Below are 15,729 nucleotides of genomic sequence, written 5' to 3'. Positions count from 1 at the left end.
TTTTTGCACCATTTAAAAAAAATAAAAAAGATGTAAGGTACGGATGACATGTGAGAATAAACAATTATTTATTCTCACATCTCACCCGTACCTTACGTCTTGTTTTTTGATATGGAACATCAACCATTCATTAAATCAGGCAGTCAGCCAGTAAATCGCTAAATTGGCCTACTGGGGGTTAATGAACATACCAGGACCATGTACTCTTAATTTTGGTTCAAATGGGGTTTATGAAACTTTTTTTTTTACAAAGTGTAAAATGAGAGACTACTCCATGTTCTATTAATTTTCATTTATACACTTTAAGAAGCTATAGTGTACAGAACACCTCATACACTTACATAACTTACATTTGAGGGACCCAAGTGACAAAATTAAAAGCCACATTATGTTATAGGGGTGATTCGGCTCCACTCACTTCATGCCCCTTATGTGAGCTGGCAGATACCGGTAGACGTGATAGCACCAGCCTTGTTAACCTCCCGATGCGGAAGTGAGTGGAGCTGAATTACACCTTCAGGCTATGACCATATTTTCCCTCATCCAAGAGAATCGGGCCAACTGTGCTAATCACACTCTGATCAGAGTGTGATCAGATTTTCTCAGATGAGCAGAATATAGAGAAAAAACGTCTCCATCTTCCCCATTCTGTCAGTCTGTAAAAATCAGACTTCACGCCGATGTCATCAGAGGGCACTCCAATTTTTTCCATGGACTCAATAACTAGCATGGCCGAGAACGAACTGGTAACACAGATCTACAAAAAAATTTTTTTTGCAATCATCGCAGGTGACTGCACTTTTCTGAATCATCTTTTTGTCCTGATTTCAAAAATGTATATAGTTTTTCTGTAGCTCTGGCGACATTAAGAAAACAGTAATCTACATATCAGAAAAAAAGTTTCACCTTATAAAACAGTTTTTATTGAACCAAAATAATTTCACATGCAAAATAGAAACCGAAATATGAGAAGAAATTAAAAGTGCTTGACATTAGACTGTCATTGATACGATTTTTCAGGGTTGTCCCTATATAACATCTAACAGTAATCAGCCATCATTGAGTCATTCCAAAAACCCTGGTAGCGGTGTTCCATTACGTTAATGTCCTGGTGAAACCGCTTGCCTTGTTCATCGCTTACATCCCCAAGATTTTGAGTGAAGAAATCTAAATGTGAATGCAAAAAGTGCATTTTCAGAGACATGCGACATCCAAGACACTGGTATGCATTTAGCAGTTCCTCAACACCTTCAAAATATTCTGGAGATTTTTTTATTTCTTAAGAAGTTTTCACAGATCCACTTGAAGCTTTTCCAACATCTCCATTCCTTATCCTTTAGAGTTCCTTCAAACACATCATCTCTCATAAGCTCTCTGATTTGATGACCAACAAATAGCCCTTCCTTCAGTTTTGCTGTTGAAATGCTGGAGAATTTTTGTGAAATGTACTCAGGAAAGATGTATATCTTTGTACCAATGAAGAGACCTGAGTAGTCTTGAAAGCTTGCAATTTGTTACCATCTTTTCAGTTAAACATTAAAAGGTATCAACCACTGAGGGCTCTCAATTTTGAATATTTTTGTGAAATGTACTGGAATCCTTGTGAACTTGTCTTTGCATTGGCTTTCACAATGTTTTTAAACAATCCCAACTTTATATGTAGTGGATGAAGAAAGATTTTTGTTGGAGCAACTAAAGGATTATGCTGAACATTGTCTCTTCCTGGAGCATAGATGTTTCTCTGTCCCCAATCACGACGAACATAATGCTCTACTATATTTCTACTGTCCCATAAACACAAGAAGCAACAATATTTGTGAAACCTCCTTGCATTCCCATTAGTAGACCCATCACTTTCAAATCTCCACAGATATTCTACAAGATGATGCTTATACTGTATAGCATTCAAAACAACAGACAAATTTCAATAACTTTCATTTAGATGACATGAATGAGTAATAGGGATTGATGGGTTTCATATTCCATTGTTAAGCAACACTGCTTTCAAACTTCTCTGGGAAGAATCAATAAACAATCTCCAATCTGCAACAAAATACTCTTGATTCAGTTCTTCAAAGAGGCCATTCACATTGTTACAGTACACCACTGGTCCATCAACTGTGAAAAATTGTGTTAAAGTGTTACTTTTGTTTCGGTAATAACACTCTGACATCACCATGAAGAAGATTCTTCTGCTTCAACCTAGTTGTAAGAAGGTCAGCTTTATCTTTTGACAATGAAAGGTCTCTGATGAGATCATTTAATTCATGTTGAGTAAAGCATTCGGGCTGCTCGGCGGCTCCATCAGGTACAGTACATACTCATCTTGACTTGAGGTCTCCATGTCTTCGCCAGTAGCTTCAGCGCCATAGTCTTCATATTCTACTTCATTTTCATCCAATCCAGACAACGGTGGTACAGGAACTGGTGGAACTGGCCTAATCGCAGACTCAGGTTCAGGGTAATTAATCTTATGTTTGTTCTTTGTAGAAAAGTCCTTCAGTTTGACAAAACAAAAGTAGCAGTCATCGCTACGATTTTTGGGTTCTCTTCAAATCATGGGAACAATGGCATAGCCACTTTCCTCATACTCAACCAGTCACGAAGACCATTTGAACAACTTGAGCATATCACATGAGGGGCCCAGCTTTTGCCTTGATCACCAAATGGACACTTAAAGTACATCTGGTACATCTTTTTAATACCATGAGTGATTGAACGTACTTGGCCTTTTGGTAAAAGAACCACACACATAGCAGAATCTGTTTGGATGATTGATACACTGTTGGGGGATTTTTCTCCTTTAAATAAGATAAAACATTAGAGTAAGTTCAGTTCAATGGTGGTGACAAACTAAAAAAATGCAATGAGCCGACTGACTATATGTAGTTATTTCCTCAGAGATGACAGAGGAAGCAGCTTGTATTTAGAACTGATTTTACTGGAGGTAATCTGGGAGATAACTATAAACAATTGTGAGGCAAACGCATCAGCCTATTCCTTACAGATGAACATTCGCAGACAGGCAGTTTCTCAGTGTGATATTGGCTGCTTTCAGGTTCTCTCTCTGTGGAGACTCTCACTCAGTTACACCTCAGTGGCTGAGTTCTTAGATATTAGACAGTAACAGTTCAGCTCTTTTTAGTCTTGTATTTTCTGTAATTTTCACAACACCTGAACCGTATAGCTCCTTTATCAATGTTTAGTGGGAACGCATATGCTTACGGTATCTTTAGTGGGAAAGCGTATATTTATAGTATCATCCAATTACTGCATAGTTTCGTTACTAATGTTTAATGAGAAATGTTGTGTTTATAGTATGGTAGAATATTCGGAATCAGGAGAACTTTTGGCATGGTTTATCCGGTGACGTATTTGTCCGATGTTGATTGACATCTACAGAGCTAGCCACTCAGTACGAGGGATACAATATCAGACAAATATAACCTGTCAGTACTTGGGTAACATTTGGTTACACATGCATTGATTTTCCAAACATGACATAAGCTGGGGAAGATTTCAGCTAAAACAGAAGCCCTGTAAACCTGTGGACTAAGAAGGGGATGCCCGTGGTTCCTGTCTTGTGGTGGATACCGTGACATAGGATACCCTGCACAAGCCTGTCTTGGCATACCCAATTGCAGGTCACTGACCACCTACGTTCCGGGCTACACTCTCTACCTGATCTTTGGCTACTATTTGTAATTTACTCACACTAGCATCTAAAAATTAACCCTAGTACACTGATGAAGGGCTATCACGACCGAAACATTTGTAACTAGTGGCTACTGTATTAAAATTTTTAATTTTTGCACCAAAAATCCCTGAGTGTGCCTGGTATTTTATACTCTATTAGAAGGACTGGGAACCTGCTGTGTGGAACTTCCCTAATTGGCTGTGCTAACATTTATTCCTATAGTTTCACATACCAGTCCTTGCTGCCATCACCATCCTTTTCTGACTGACTCAAATCTTACCGCCTCATAACAGTTAGCTCCCCCCCATAACATCTGACTTTCCAAGAAGCAGTTATTAGTTGACTGCACTGTCAATATTCCTTCCGATAAAACTCACTAAAACCTTTACTGATGGTTTTCCTGTAAGAAAATTCACAATTAAGAAAGACAAGCAAAGAAATGGGAATAACATAGGAAAAACTACACACATTGAAAATGCACGAATAGCGTAGTAACAAAAATACTTCTATCTCAGAAACTTTATGTGATAGAGCAAAGCTAAGCATATTTTTGGAATCAGCACATCAAACTCCATAAAACAGACATATTACCTTTTCTGATTATTTTTTTGTGTTCGGACATGCTGTGACTTGTTCCTCAGAGCGACTCGGTCGGAGGAAAAAAAAATTGAACATGTGCATAGCCCCATAAAATAACATTCGTCCGAGTGAGACTCAATGTTTTGGGACCAAAAATACGGTCATGTGAGAAGCATATATATATTTATTTTTTTATATATAAGAGTGTATAAGGAGGAAATTAATGATAGACTTACCCTCAGAGTGGAGTGGAAAAATGAAAGCTTAAAAATATTTAATGAGTTACCTTCACTCCTGATTAAAAAAGACGGAGTGTTGACAGCTTACAAATTCCCATACCATTACGATTTCTAGGCACTAACCTTGGTAAAAACTTGAGTTGAACACTAAAGGCAGACTGAGCTTGGATAAAGCCCGTCTTCGGAAGCAGCTCCATGTGGTTCCTTAGTTCTTTGCAAACCTCGAACTTTAAACGAAGGGCTGTTGTTGCTCTGCAAATGTCAAAGAACATATATTAGCCATGGATGTTGGACATACATTATATATGATATGTTTTTTTAACATTTTCAAACTTCATTCCAAAAAACTTGGCTAGAAAGTCTCATATTGTTTAATCCTACAAAATACCCTCATTAAATTTAGAAACAGTGTTTTACATGACAATTATTATTTTGAGAGGGGAAGGAGCAAATCAATGTAGTCCCACATTTAATGCATTTTGTATTTCTTAGAATACAGCAAATATAATTATTAGCAACGTTTTCTCTGTACTCTGTTTGCAATTTGCATATAATGTGGTTTTTGGACAATATCAGACATGATTTCTCCTTGTGCCACCTCTTCAGATCCACGGTATGAAATGTGAACATGATAATAAACTGCAATGTTACTGTTCAGCATAACACTCTGTCCATATAATTGGAAAGTTTACTTTCCTCTTTCAACCAATTATGTTGGAAGGGTTTGGGTGGTATTAACCTCTGCTTGCCAAACATCAAAGTAAAAGATTAACAAGTTTTATGCATAATACATCTATGGATGACTTCTTACATTTAGCCTCAAGTCTGAATCATCCAATGCTTTGAAGAAATCACTTAAATTGCTATGCTGTTTTAGCTTTTTTTTTTTTTTGGGGAAGGTCATCATGAGTGGTTACAGAACATTGAAGCTATACAGTAATGTGAAAACAGTGTTTCCCCCTTCCTGATTTTCTATTATTTTGTCACACTTAAATGTTTCAGATTACCAAACAAATTTAAATATTAGGCAAAGATAACACAAGTAAATATAAAATGCAGTTCTTAAATGAAGGTCTTTATTATTAAGGGAAAAATAAATCCAAACCTAAAGGGCACTGCGTGAAATAGTGATTGCCCCTTCCCCCTTAAAACATAAATCAACTGTGGTTTATCACATCTTTGGGAAGCTGATTTCAAATTCCCTAGCCACACCGAGGCCTGATTACTGCCACATCTGTTTTCAATCAAGAAATCACTTAAATAGGACCTGCCTGACAAAGTGAAGTAGACTAAAGGTTCCTCAAAAGCTAGACATCATGCCATAACCCAAAAAAATTATGGAACAATGAGAAACAAAGTAATTGAAATCTATTAGTTTGAAAAAGGTTATAAAGCAATTTCTAAAGCTTTGGGACTACAGCAAACCACAGTGAGAGCCATTATCCACAAATGCCAAAAACATGGAACAGTGGTGAACCTTCCCAGGAGTGGCCGGCCAACTAAAATTACCCCGCAGCGACAACTCATCCAAGACGTCCCAAAAGAACCCACAACAACATCCAAAAAACTGCAGGCCTCACTTGCCTCATTTAAGGTTACTGTTTGTGACTCCAGCATAAAAAAGAGATTGGGCATAAATGACCTGCATGGCAGAGTACCAAGACGAAAATCACTGTTGAGCCGTAAGAACATAAAGACTCATCTCAGTTTTGCCAGAAAACATCTTGCTGTACCACAAGACTCTTGGGAGAATACTCTGTGGACTTACGAGACAAAAGTTGAACTTTTTGGAAGTTGTATGTCCCATTACATTTGGCGTAGAAGTAACTGTTGTGAGTTCATTTTCCCCTTCGTCACTGAGGTCTGGTGAACTCCCTATTCTGGTAAAGGAAGGTAATGAGCCTGATTATCAGGCACCTGAGCCTAATGATGATTACTGGCTGAGTGGAGTCACGGACTGGATATAAGGCTGCCGACGCCCTTCTGCCCTGCGGGTGATTTCTCTGTGGACTTCTAGGAGACCAGTCTGATTCATGCTCCTCTAAAGCTAAGTTTTCTGCTTTGCCTGTTAGCATTTGTGTTTTGTTTGCCTTGCTTTTCTGGATTCTGCCATTCCCTGCTGGGGTGAGCTGAATCTCCTTTTGCCGGTTGCTCTGTCTTCAGAATATTCCTGAGTACTGACATAGTTTTTTGAAGCCTAGCGTCTTCAGGGCCTTTTTCACTGTCAGTCTGTTGGCTCTTATTTTCATAGGGTTTTTCACGGATTGCAGACAGCAGCTTTCCTGTCCTTTCCTATCTAGTTAGCTTGGGCCCCGTCTTTGCTCAGTCTATCTTTCTGTCTGTGTTAGTGTTCTTTCTTCTTGCTTCACCGTCATTATATGTTGGGGGCTGCCTTTTGCTTTGGGGTCTGCTCTGGGGCAGTTTAGATTTCCCTTCTGTCTTTAGGCTATATAGTCCTCCGGCTGTGTTCGAGGGGTCTAGGGCATCTTAGGAACCCCCCACGGCTACTGCTAGTTGTGTTGATAGGTTCAGGGGTCTGCAATCCGATAGCTGCCAACTTCTCTGGTTTTCTGGACTTAGCTAGCTTTTCTGTTTTTGACTCCTACGGTGACTCATTCATAACAAGTAACACAGCATTTCAGAAAAGGAAAATCACACCAAAAGTAAAATATGGTGGTGGTAGTGTGATGGTCCGGTGCTGTTTTGCTGTTTCAGGGCCTGGAAGACTTGCTGTGGTAAATGGAACCATGAATTCTGCTGGCTAACAAAAAATCTTGAAGGAGAATGTCCGACCATCTGTTCATGACCTCAAGCTGAAGCGCACTTGAGCTATGCAGCAGGATAATGATCTACAACACACCAGCAAGTCCACCTCTGAATGGCTTAAGACAAAGAAAATTAAGACTTTTGAGTGGTCTAGTCAAAGTCCTGACCTTAATATGATTGAGATGCTGTGGCATGAGCTTAAAAAGGCTGTTCATGCTTGGCAACCCTCCAATGTGGCTGAATTACAACAGTTTCATAGAAAAAGGAAAGTCCAGCTCAAGGAATAAAATCCAGAATTTTCTTTATTGGACACATTCCTGTTTTTTTTCTCTCTGTGTCTATTTTAAATAATTAATTATGTTCACCTGTGCACTTTCTTGATATTCTGCTGTGTTAGCTCTTTGGGGTTATTCTGAGTCTAAGAGCGTATAACTGCTCGAAACGTGTGCAGAACCTCCTGGGCACTCTCTGTGTCATCCCATGTCAGGGTTAAAACCGCAATGATGACCATAGCAGCCATGCTTGTATTTTAATGAAATAAATAAAGAAAATTCTGGATTTTATTCCTTGAGCTGGACTTTCCTTTTTTCTATGAAGCATTTCAAGACGTCCAAGTTGAGATGTGTCCTTGCTCGGATCTTGCTGCAGCATCAATGAGGGGTGAGCTGAACTAAATCTCCTTTTTTCAATGTGAATTACAACAGTGCTGCATTGTTTCAAATAAAAGTGTTTACATCTATTTTTCTGGCTAACACGGTACCATAATATAATTTGTTCTGCAAAAATAAGTGGGCCAAACTTCCTCCAGAGCGTTGTAAAAGGCTCATTGCCAGTTATCACAAACGCTTGATTGCAGTTGTTGCTAAGGGAGGCCAACCAGTTATTAAGTTTAGGTGACAATCACTTTTTCAGACAGGGTACTGAAGGTATGGATTTCTTTTTCCCTTAATAATAAAGACCTTCATTTAAAAACTGCATTTTGTGATTACTTGTGCTATCTTTTTATAAAATGTAAATTTATTTGGTGATCTGAAACATTTAAGTGTGACAAACATGCAAAAGAACAGGAAATCAGGAAGGGGCAAATACTTTTTCACACAATTGTACATGGTCTATACAGAAAACAGAAAAAAATATTGTCAGCTCACCGCTGAAGTGTATGGGAGTCCAACGTGCACAGAACCACGAGCCGACCACTCATGTATAGCAATTACAGGAAAAAGAGGAAATGTTCCAGCTTCTGGTAAAATTTTCAGAGTAATCTTTATTCCATCAAACAATCAAACAATTACCGTAAAAATATAATGGACAGGAACAGGAGCAAGCGATGCGTTTCGAAAACGGTTGTTCTTTATCAACTTTATAAAGAACAACTGTGTTGGAAACCAGAAGCTGGAACATTTCCTTTTTTTCCTGCACATGGTCTATATGTAGGTAGTGTTAGCCAATGTTTACTAATCCTGTCAAACTTACAGCGTAAACTTAAAGGTGTTTTCCGGTTTCAGAAAATTCCTGTCCTACGGCTGCAGTTTGCTTTTATAAAAAACAAAACTGTGGCTTACTTACCCATATCAGGTCCAGCGTTGAGTCTTTGCCACTGCTCATGGGGTCTGTTATTGTCTGCAGTGGTGAGCTTGTTAATTTTAAAAAAATGCACGTGCATTCTTTTAGGCGTAAAATACCATATTGTCTCAAAAAACACAAAACTTTGCAACATAAATTTGATGCAAAATAAGCTGGAAAGCAGGAAGAACACTCCCTGCAAAAGTGTTATCCCCTAATTCCTTCTAAATGTGTATGTGATGTAGTGTAGATGCATGCATTCAAATACTTACCAGTTGCCAACTTACCCCGTCTCCGGAGTCGCACCAATCCTCTTCTGGATCATGCGCCCTCTAAAAACACTCACCGGATCACACAGGGGTTTATGTGTGCACTGGAAGTCATACTTACAATTTACGAGGCTGAGATTGCATGGGTTGACATTGCTGGAAGTAGCACAGCACACCATGTGTGAGCCGGCAGTCACATGATCCAAAAGAGGAGTGGAGCCATGCTGGAAACCGGGGAAGACAACGTCTGGTAAGGATTTTAATGCATGGACTCAACTTCACATACAGCACTGGCAAATTAAGAGACCACTGCAAAATGTTCAGTTTGTCTGATTTTTCTCTTTATAGGTATATTTTTCAGTAAAATGTAAATTGTTCTTTTAGTCTATAAACTTCTGACAACGTCTCCGAATTTCCAAGAAATAAATTTTTGTATTTTCTTTCTGACAAAGAAAAATGGTCAAAATTTAAAAAAAAAAAATACTGCTTTCAGACCTCAAATAATGCAAAGAAAACAAGTTCATGATTGTTTAGAAACAATACTAATGTTTTAACTCAGGAGGAGTTCTGAAATCATTATTTTGTGGAATAACCATGATTTTTAGTCACAGCTTTCATGCGTCGTGGCATGCTTTCCACCAGTCTTTCACACTGCTTCTGGCACAAAAATTTAAGCAGTTTTTCTTTGTTTGATGACTTGTGACTATCCAACTTCCTCTTGATTACATTCCAGAGGTTTTAGACAGGGTTCAGGTCTGGAGAATGGGCTGCCCATGACAGGGTTTTGATGTGATGGTCTCTTAATTTTTGCCAGAGCTGTATATATTTAGAAGAATTTTGGTAATAACATTTTTGCTGAAAAAAATATTTTACATAATTGACTACATTTTACTCTGCAGAGATGTTCTAAAACATCATTACAGAGAAACTAGCTGCAGGAGTGGGCAGCTCTGGTCAGACACAGCCGGACTCCACAATGAGAAGGCAAAGTTGGTTTATTACCATTTCTGTCTTCCTAATTCTTGTATACACAGCACTGAATGAGCAATCAGGTGATCAAAGGGAGGGAGCAGAAGCTGCTGGGTTGCAGCAGACCCAGATCAGATCTATAGTTCCAGCAGGAGGCGAAATTTATTCTGGAACTGAAGTTAATTGAAAATGACAATATAAAAATGTATTTCAATGTTGAAATGCCCCCAAAAGGTCTTTTATCACCTTGGGGGCGGCATAATGTGTATAATAAACTATAAAATAAATAAATTAATAAGAAGCAAAAATAAAGAAAAAAGAAAGCCACTTCCATTCCAAATCGCTATATACAGTGCCGCCCCAGCTGAAATATAACATATGTTCAATATGTAGAAATAATATCTACGAAAAGGAGAACCCAGTTTAAAATTGTTTTGGTGGTCCAATATAGTGATAGAATAAAAAATATTGTGAAAAATATATATGTTTTACTTCTTTTATATTTTCCCTCCCATTATCAGCAAAAAAAAACAAAACAAAAAAATAATCTTCTTAAAGGGAATCTGTCACCTATTTTTAGCCCTATCAGCTGCCGGGACCGCCATCAGGGGCTTATCTACAGCATTCTGTAATGGTGTAGATAAGCCCCCGATGTAACCTGAAAGATAAGAAAAACGAGTTAGATTATACTGCAGTGCGCAGGCGCCGGACCTCTTTACTCTGCCCTCAACAAGGCAGAGAATGAGCCTGCGCCGGAGCCACGACAGGAAGGAAAGAAGAGGACGGCATCGTATGAAGATGGGAGGCGCCGGACCGGAGCTCGACACCCATCGGACTAGACCCCCCCTGCCCGGTGAGTATAATGTAACTCTTTTTTCTTTTCTTTCAGGTTACATCGGGGGCTTATCTACACCATTACAGAATGCTGTAGATAGGCGCCTGATGGCGGCACGGCAGCTCATATTCGAAAAAAGGGGTGACAGATTCACTTTAATTCCTTTTAAATAACATAAGAATAATATCTTATGAAGATATTGTAATTTATAGTTCCTAATTAGTCCTCAACGTATATACCTCAAGTTGTGCTCACAAAAAACACTTAGGAAATTGTTTGTACACTCATACAAGTGCTTTAATCATGTGATATCTGGTTTAGTGTTCAATCTGTTGTGATTAGGTTTATCACGCTGGTGACATCAGAGTTGCTCTAGTACCTGTTTTTAACAACAATGCTGTCCTGATAAAGGCGATTGTACATGCAGATCTTCAAGTCAATGTTGGCTTTTGGAACATACACAGGAACGTCAATAGCAGAACCAATAGCGGTCACAGGAATCTGAAAACAAATGCATCCTTCACATAGATCAAGTGGTTTTTAAACAGGGTAATTCATAGTCATTTCATCAGCGCTAACCTCCCAACTTTAGGCCATATACATGAAACCTATAGATTCTTTATGGTTCGGTCACAGTACTTTGCTCTCTCTCCTAGAAGCAATTTTTGTAGAGAAGAATATCTCCGGAATATTGGAACATGCCTAATTTATTCCCAAATATTATGTATGTACGTGTCAGTATGAAACCTGATGAATACAGAAGTACAGTAGAGGCCGATCGATACATGTTTTTGTATAGTAAAGTATAAATGAAGCCCTTTTTATCAATGTTCAAAAACAGGGCTCTAGGAGTGTGAAATTTATGTGACTGCACAGGGTGTACAACCTGCAGGTGGCATCACAGATGGCCTGGCACTGGAGACTTGGGACCACCACAAATTATGATATTAACTGTACTGTACAGAAGTTTATTTTAGATACTGAATGGAGAGTTTGTACAACTCGATTCGCAGGACCCGGTTCAGCCGTCAGATCAGTAATATATAGCTGTTGGGTGGGAGTGCTGAGAATGACCTCCTATATCCCGGCATACGCTGCTTTTCACCAGGCCGGCAAATCAACACATAACAGCAATGGATGCCAGCAGGTAGGATGCAGTTCTCAGGTCTCCTGTCTGATAGCCACAGATTACAGACCTACCCTGCAAATTGGTTCTTTTCATCTCTAATTCTAAGATTTTTTTTGCTTAAATCCACATAAAAAAACTTCAAGTCAGCTTGCAACAAACTTCCCACTCATTTGATTGAGCCTTTAGTGAATATCTTGCCTTATTGGGCATTTATAACGTGTAAAAAAAAACAAAAAAGTGGCATGGCAATTATTTTACTTTAGTTTGCGTAAATTTGCATTTTTCAAGTTTTTATTGTGGTTCTTGGAAAGATTTTGGCACCAAAAACCGCACCATATAAAAATGCTAAACTCTTTGAAAACCACATGGAAAACATGCAAACAATGCATCGAAGCAGCTTAAAAAAAGTGTATCTTTACAAAAAGATGCATTCTAGCTGAAAAATCCACGTCCGTGTGAATATAAGGCTCTTTATAAAGCTATTATTTGGGCACAGCATGTCGGTATTGCTTGAGTGCTGCGGTGATAGTTATTTTGTGTGGTGTACAGTGTAGGGTTTTTGCAGTGTACAGTGTCGCTATTAGAGGATTTAATTGAAGATAACACATATGAATTAATGGCGCCATACATTATGGACTTTTTTAGCGATATAAGACCACATGACGATTAGGGCGAGACAGAGTAAAACTATTTTTGGTTGGACTTCATTTGGAAATGATGCCTAAAGCTATAATGTGATTTCTGCTATAAAACATTGCAAAACAGATAATTAAAAAAATAAGAAACTTTGCACACAGCCACAAAACAGACACGTGTTAAGAATTGTACTTGGGAGAAAGCGAGATTACTCGAAGTCTGAGAAAAGTTTTTTGATTATTAGTTTAGAAGCTGAAGGAAAGTCTGATACTGTATGTTGCCGTTGGGTAACAGATCAAACAACTAATGATCTTATGGTTCGACTATATTTTAGGAAAATTCTCTGATCACATTTCACAACTAACTGAAAGGGAAGCAGAGCTAAAATGAAATATTCTTTTGAAACACTTGTGTATTCCATTTTATTGAAAGATCAGCATGACTCCATTTCATCTATGCCTAGAGATGATTTTTAAAAGGATGGTGTCGTCTAGCTTACAGACAAACATTCCAATTCAAAACCAAGGCGTTTGATGGTGTCTTACTCGGGGCTCCACGAAGGTCAAGAAAGTTCTCCCATACTGTTTTTCAACCGGACTTCACTTTGTGCATGACGGCCTTGTCATGCTGAAGCAGAAAAATGCCTTGCCCAAAAGTTGGGAGCACACAATAGTCTACAATGTAGTTGTATGCCATCATTTGGTGTATAAATCTGAAATACTTTCTGGATACTTTTTTCTTCCAGTAGTGTCGGCTGCTACAACTGAAACTATTAAGGCTCATTCAAGCGACCCACACTGAAGCCACAGTCACAATGATGTTCACATTAACGTTCCAATTCACAGGAATGATTTGGCACACTGACACACAGTGTTCAGGATGTTGCAGTCTTCAATAGCTCATATATCAGCACAGCTTCTATCCTGCACTAATTTACTCATCAAGTGCTTTTCTCCTTATCTATAGCCTATTTTCTCATCCCTCCCTGAGACTATAGCTACTTTCTCCCCTCTTCACACTGCAGAAATCTTTTGTACAACCCCCTCATTATCACTAATATCCTCTTCTAGTGCTTATCTATAGCCTTTTTTCTCGGCCTTCCCTGAGACTGTAGCTACTTTAAATTTTCAATTTTAAGCTTTAATTTTATCTAAATAATCAAATTAAACTTTAATTTCTGAGGTATATGTAACTATTTATTTTTTAACAGATTTTAGGATTGACGCATTTTGAAGGCACACTTTTTTTTTTTGTATGGTCAGTATAGACAACGCAATAGGATGTGTTTGATTTATGGCAGGTGACAAACTAATGGGCAGAAATAGGTCCAGAAACTAACTAATAATTTTCAGGTAAAGATAAAGAAGTACAGTTTTATCCATCATTAAAATTTCCCGCGTTTGTAATGATATTGAAATTACTCAGTCATTCTGCCCCAGTCTGTACGATAAAGTTTGAGAATGAGCAGCAGAAAATGTCAGAGCGTTGGGTATCTTCAGTGGTTATTATGAAAACTGTAAAATAATCTAAAAAAATATTACAGTGAAACACATTTCTAAGAATGATCAATCCTAATTTATAAAAGAGCACAGAAAGAAAGACATTAATCAATACTCCAATAAAAATGCTACTTACAGTTTTGCAACTTTGGTTTTCAAAGGTAATATCAAACAATGAACTTGATTTTCCTGGAAAGGTCGGAGTAAATATAACTGGTAATTTAACAGACGAAAAGGATCCTATCTCTCCATCTGTCACCTGAAATACAGATGACATCAAACAAAACAAAATCAGCATGGAACAAAAATGCGGAATTGAAGGGAAGCGAGGAAAAGTCAATCTTGGCAACAAAACTGGTAATATGGAAGCCTCTATATCACAGTCTTGTAAAAAAAGATCAATTCTCCCATCTCACACCCCCCAAAAATACAAAATGTATTGACTGTGAAGGAATCCCTAAGAAGGCAGTGCCAAAAAGTTAATCCGAGATCCTGATCTATAGTAACTCTTTGTGGAGGACATTCTTTATAAAAATGCCTATACACTATTTTTTTTACAGTGAAAAAATATTTTACCAGCTTTTGTTTTTTACAATAGACAATGTACTGAAGAAGTGATTCCGCATCCAAAATCCATACGACAAAAAAACCTTCATATCTGCTTCTAACACGTTTGCCATTCATTTGAATGATAATGTACAAACTGCCTCTTCAGAGAGGAAAAGGACTAGAACTCTAGCACCACCTATTGGAAATAGCAATCTGGAGTTCAAGTCCTCTTCCGCTCTGAAGTGGCAATTTGTATAGTTAATGCTTTTGCCGCTGCTTTTATTGGCTAGGGTTTTGCTGTGGAAATGTGCTAAAAACACATCCTAAAGCTACACCCCATAATATTATTAAAAATGTATAAAAAACCTTGCTGAAAAAATGTGTTAAAAAAAGCATGTTATTACAAAACAAAGTAAAAAAAAACCATGTAATTTGGAATGGAAATCTCATACACAGTGCAAGGAGCAGTTGTGCACAAGCTTTGACCAATGCTCCAATCTCACAGGGGATTCAGAAACTCACCAATGAATCTGGCAAAGAGTTCAGGCCCCAGATGTCACACCACTTATTATCCAGTGAAAAGGTAAAAGTTGGAGATCACACTTTACAGCCACAATAAACACTTTACAGCCACAATACTCTTTTAATAAATCATATCTTATACCTCCAGGGTCATCGTGTCCAACCCCCTGCTCAAAGCAGGATTCACTAAACCATCTCAGACTGATGTCTGTCCAGCCTCTGATTGAAGACTTCCATTGAAGGAGAACTCACCACCTCTCGTGGCAGCCTGTTCCACTCATTGATCACCCTCACTGTCAAAAAATTTTTTCTAATACCTAATCTGTATCTTCTCCCTTTCAGTTTTATTCCATTGCTTCTCGTGTTTCCATGTGCAAATACGAATGATGATCCATTTACACTGTGGCAGCCCTACAGATATTTGTAGACCGCTATTAAGTCTCCTCTTAGCCTTCTTTTTTGCAAGCGAAACATTCC

General features: G+C 38.3%; 1 protein-coding gene across 1 annotated transcript in view; it reads right to left on the bottom strand.

Moving 5' to 3' along the window:
- The window catches only part of CFAP74 (cilia and flagella associated protein 74), a 269,418-nt gene that overhangs the window by 154,571 nt on the left and 99,118 nt on the right, over positions 1 to 15,729 (bottom strand). Inside the window, exons 20-22 of the mRNA XM_073585414.1 lie at positions 14,318 to 14,440; positions 11,297 to 11,418; positions 4,639 to 4,767 (exon numbers count right to left, since the gene is read on the bottom strand). Of these exons, the coding sequence (XP_073441515.1) occupies positions 4,639 to 4,767; positions 11,297 to 11,418; positions 14,318 to 14,440 (374 nt within the window). The remainder of the gene's footprint in view (positions 1 to 4,638; positions 4,768 to 11,296; positions 11,419 to 14,317; positions 14,441 to 15,729) is intronic.

Source organism: Dendrobates tinctorius, unplaced genomic scaffold, assembly GCF_039654945.1.
Source record: "Dendrobates tinctorius isolate UK_male_01 unplaced genomic scaffold, ASM3965494v1 ptg000086l, whole genome shotgun sequence".
NCBI classification, from domain to species: domain Eukaryota; kingdom Metazoa; phylum Chordata; class Amphibia; order Anura; family Dendrobatidae; genus Dendrobates; species Dendrobates tinctorius.
Note: the sequence above shows the minus strand (reverse complement) of the source record. Positions and strands in the feature narration are given on the sequence as shown.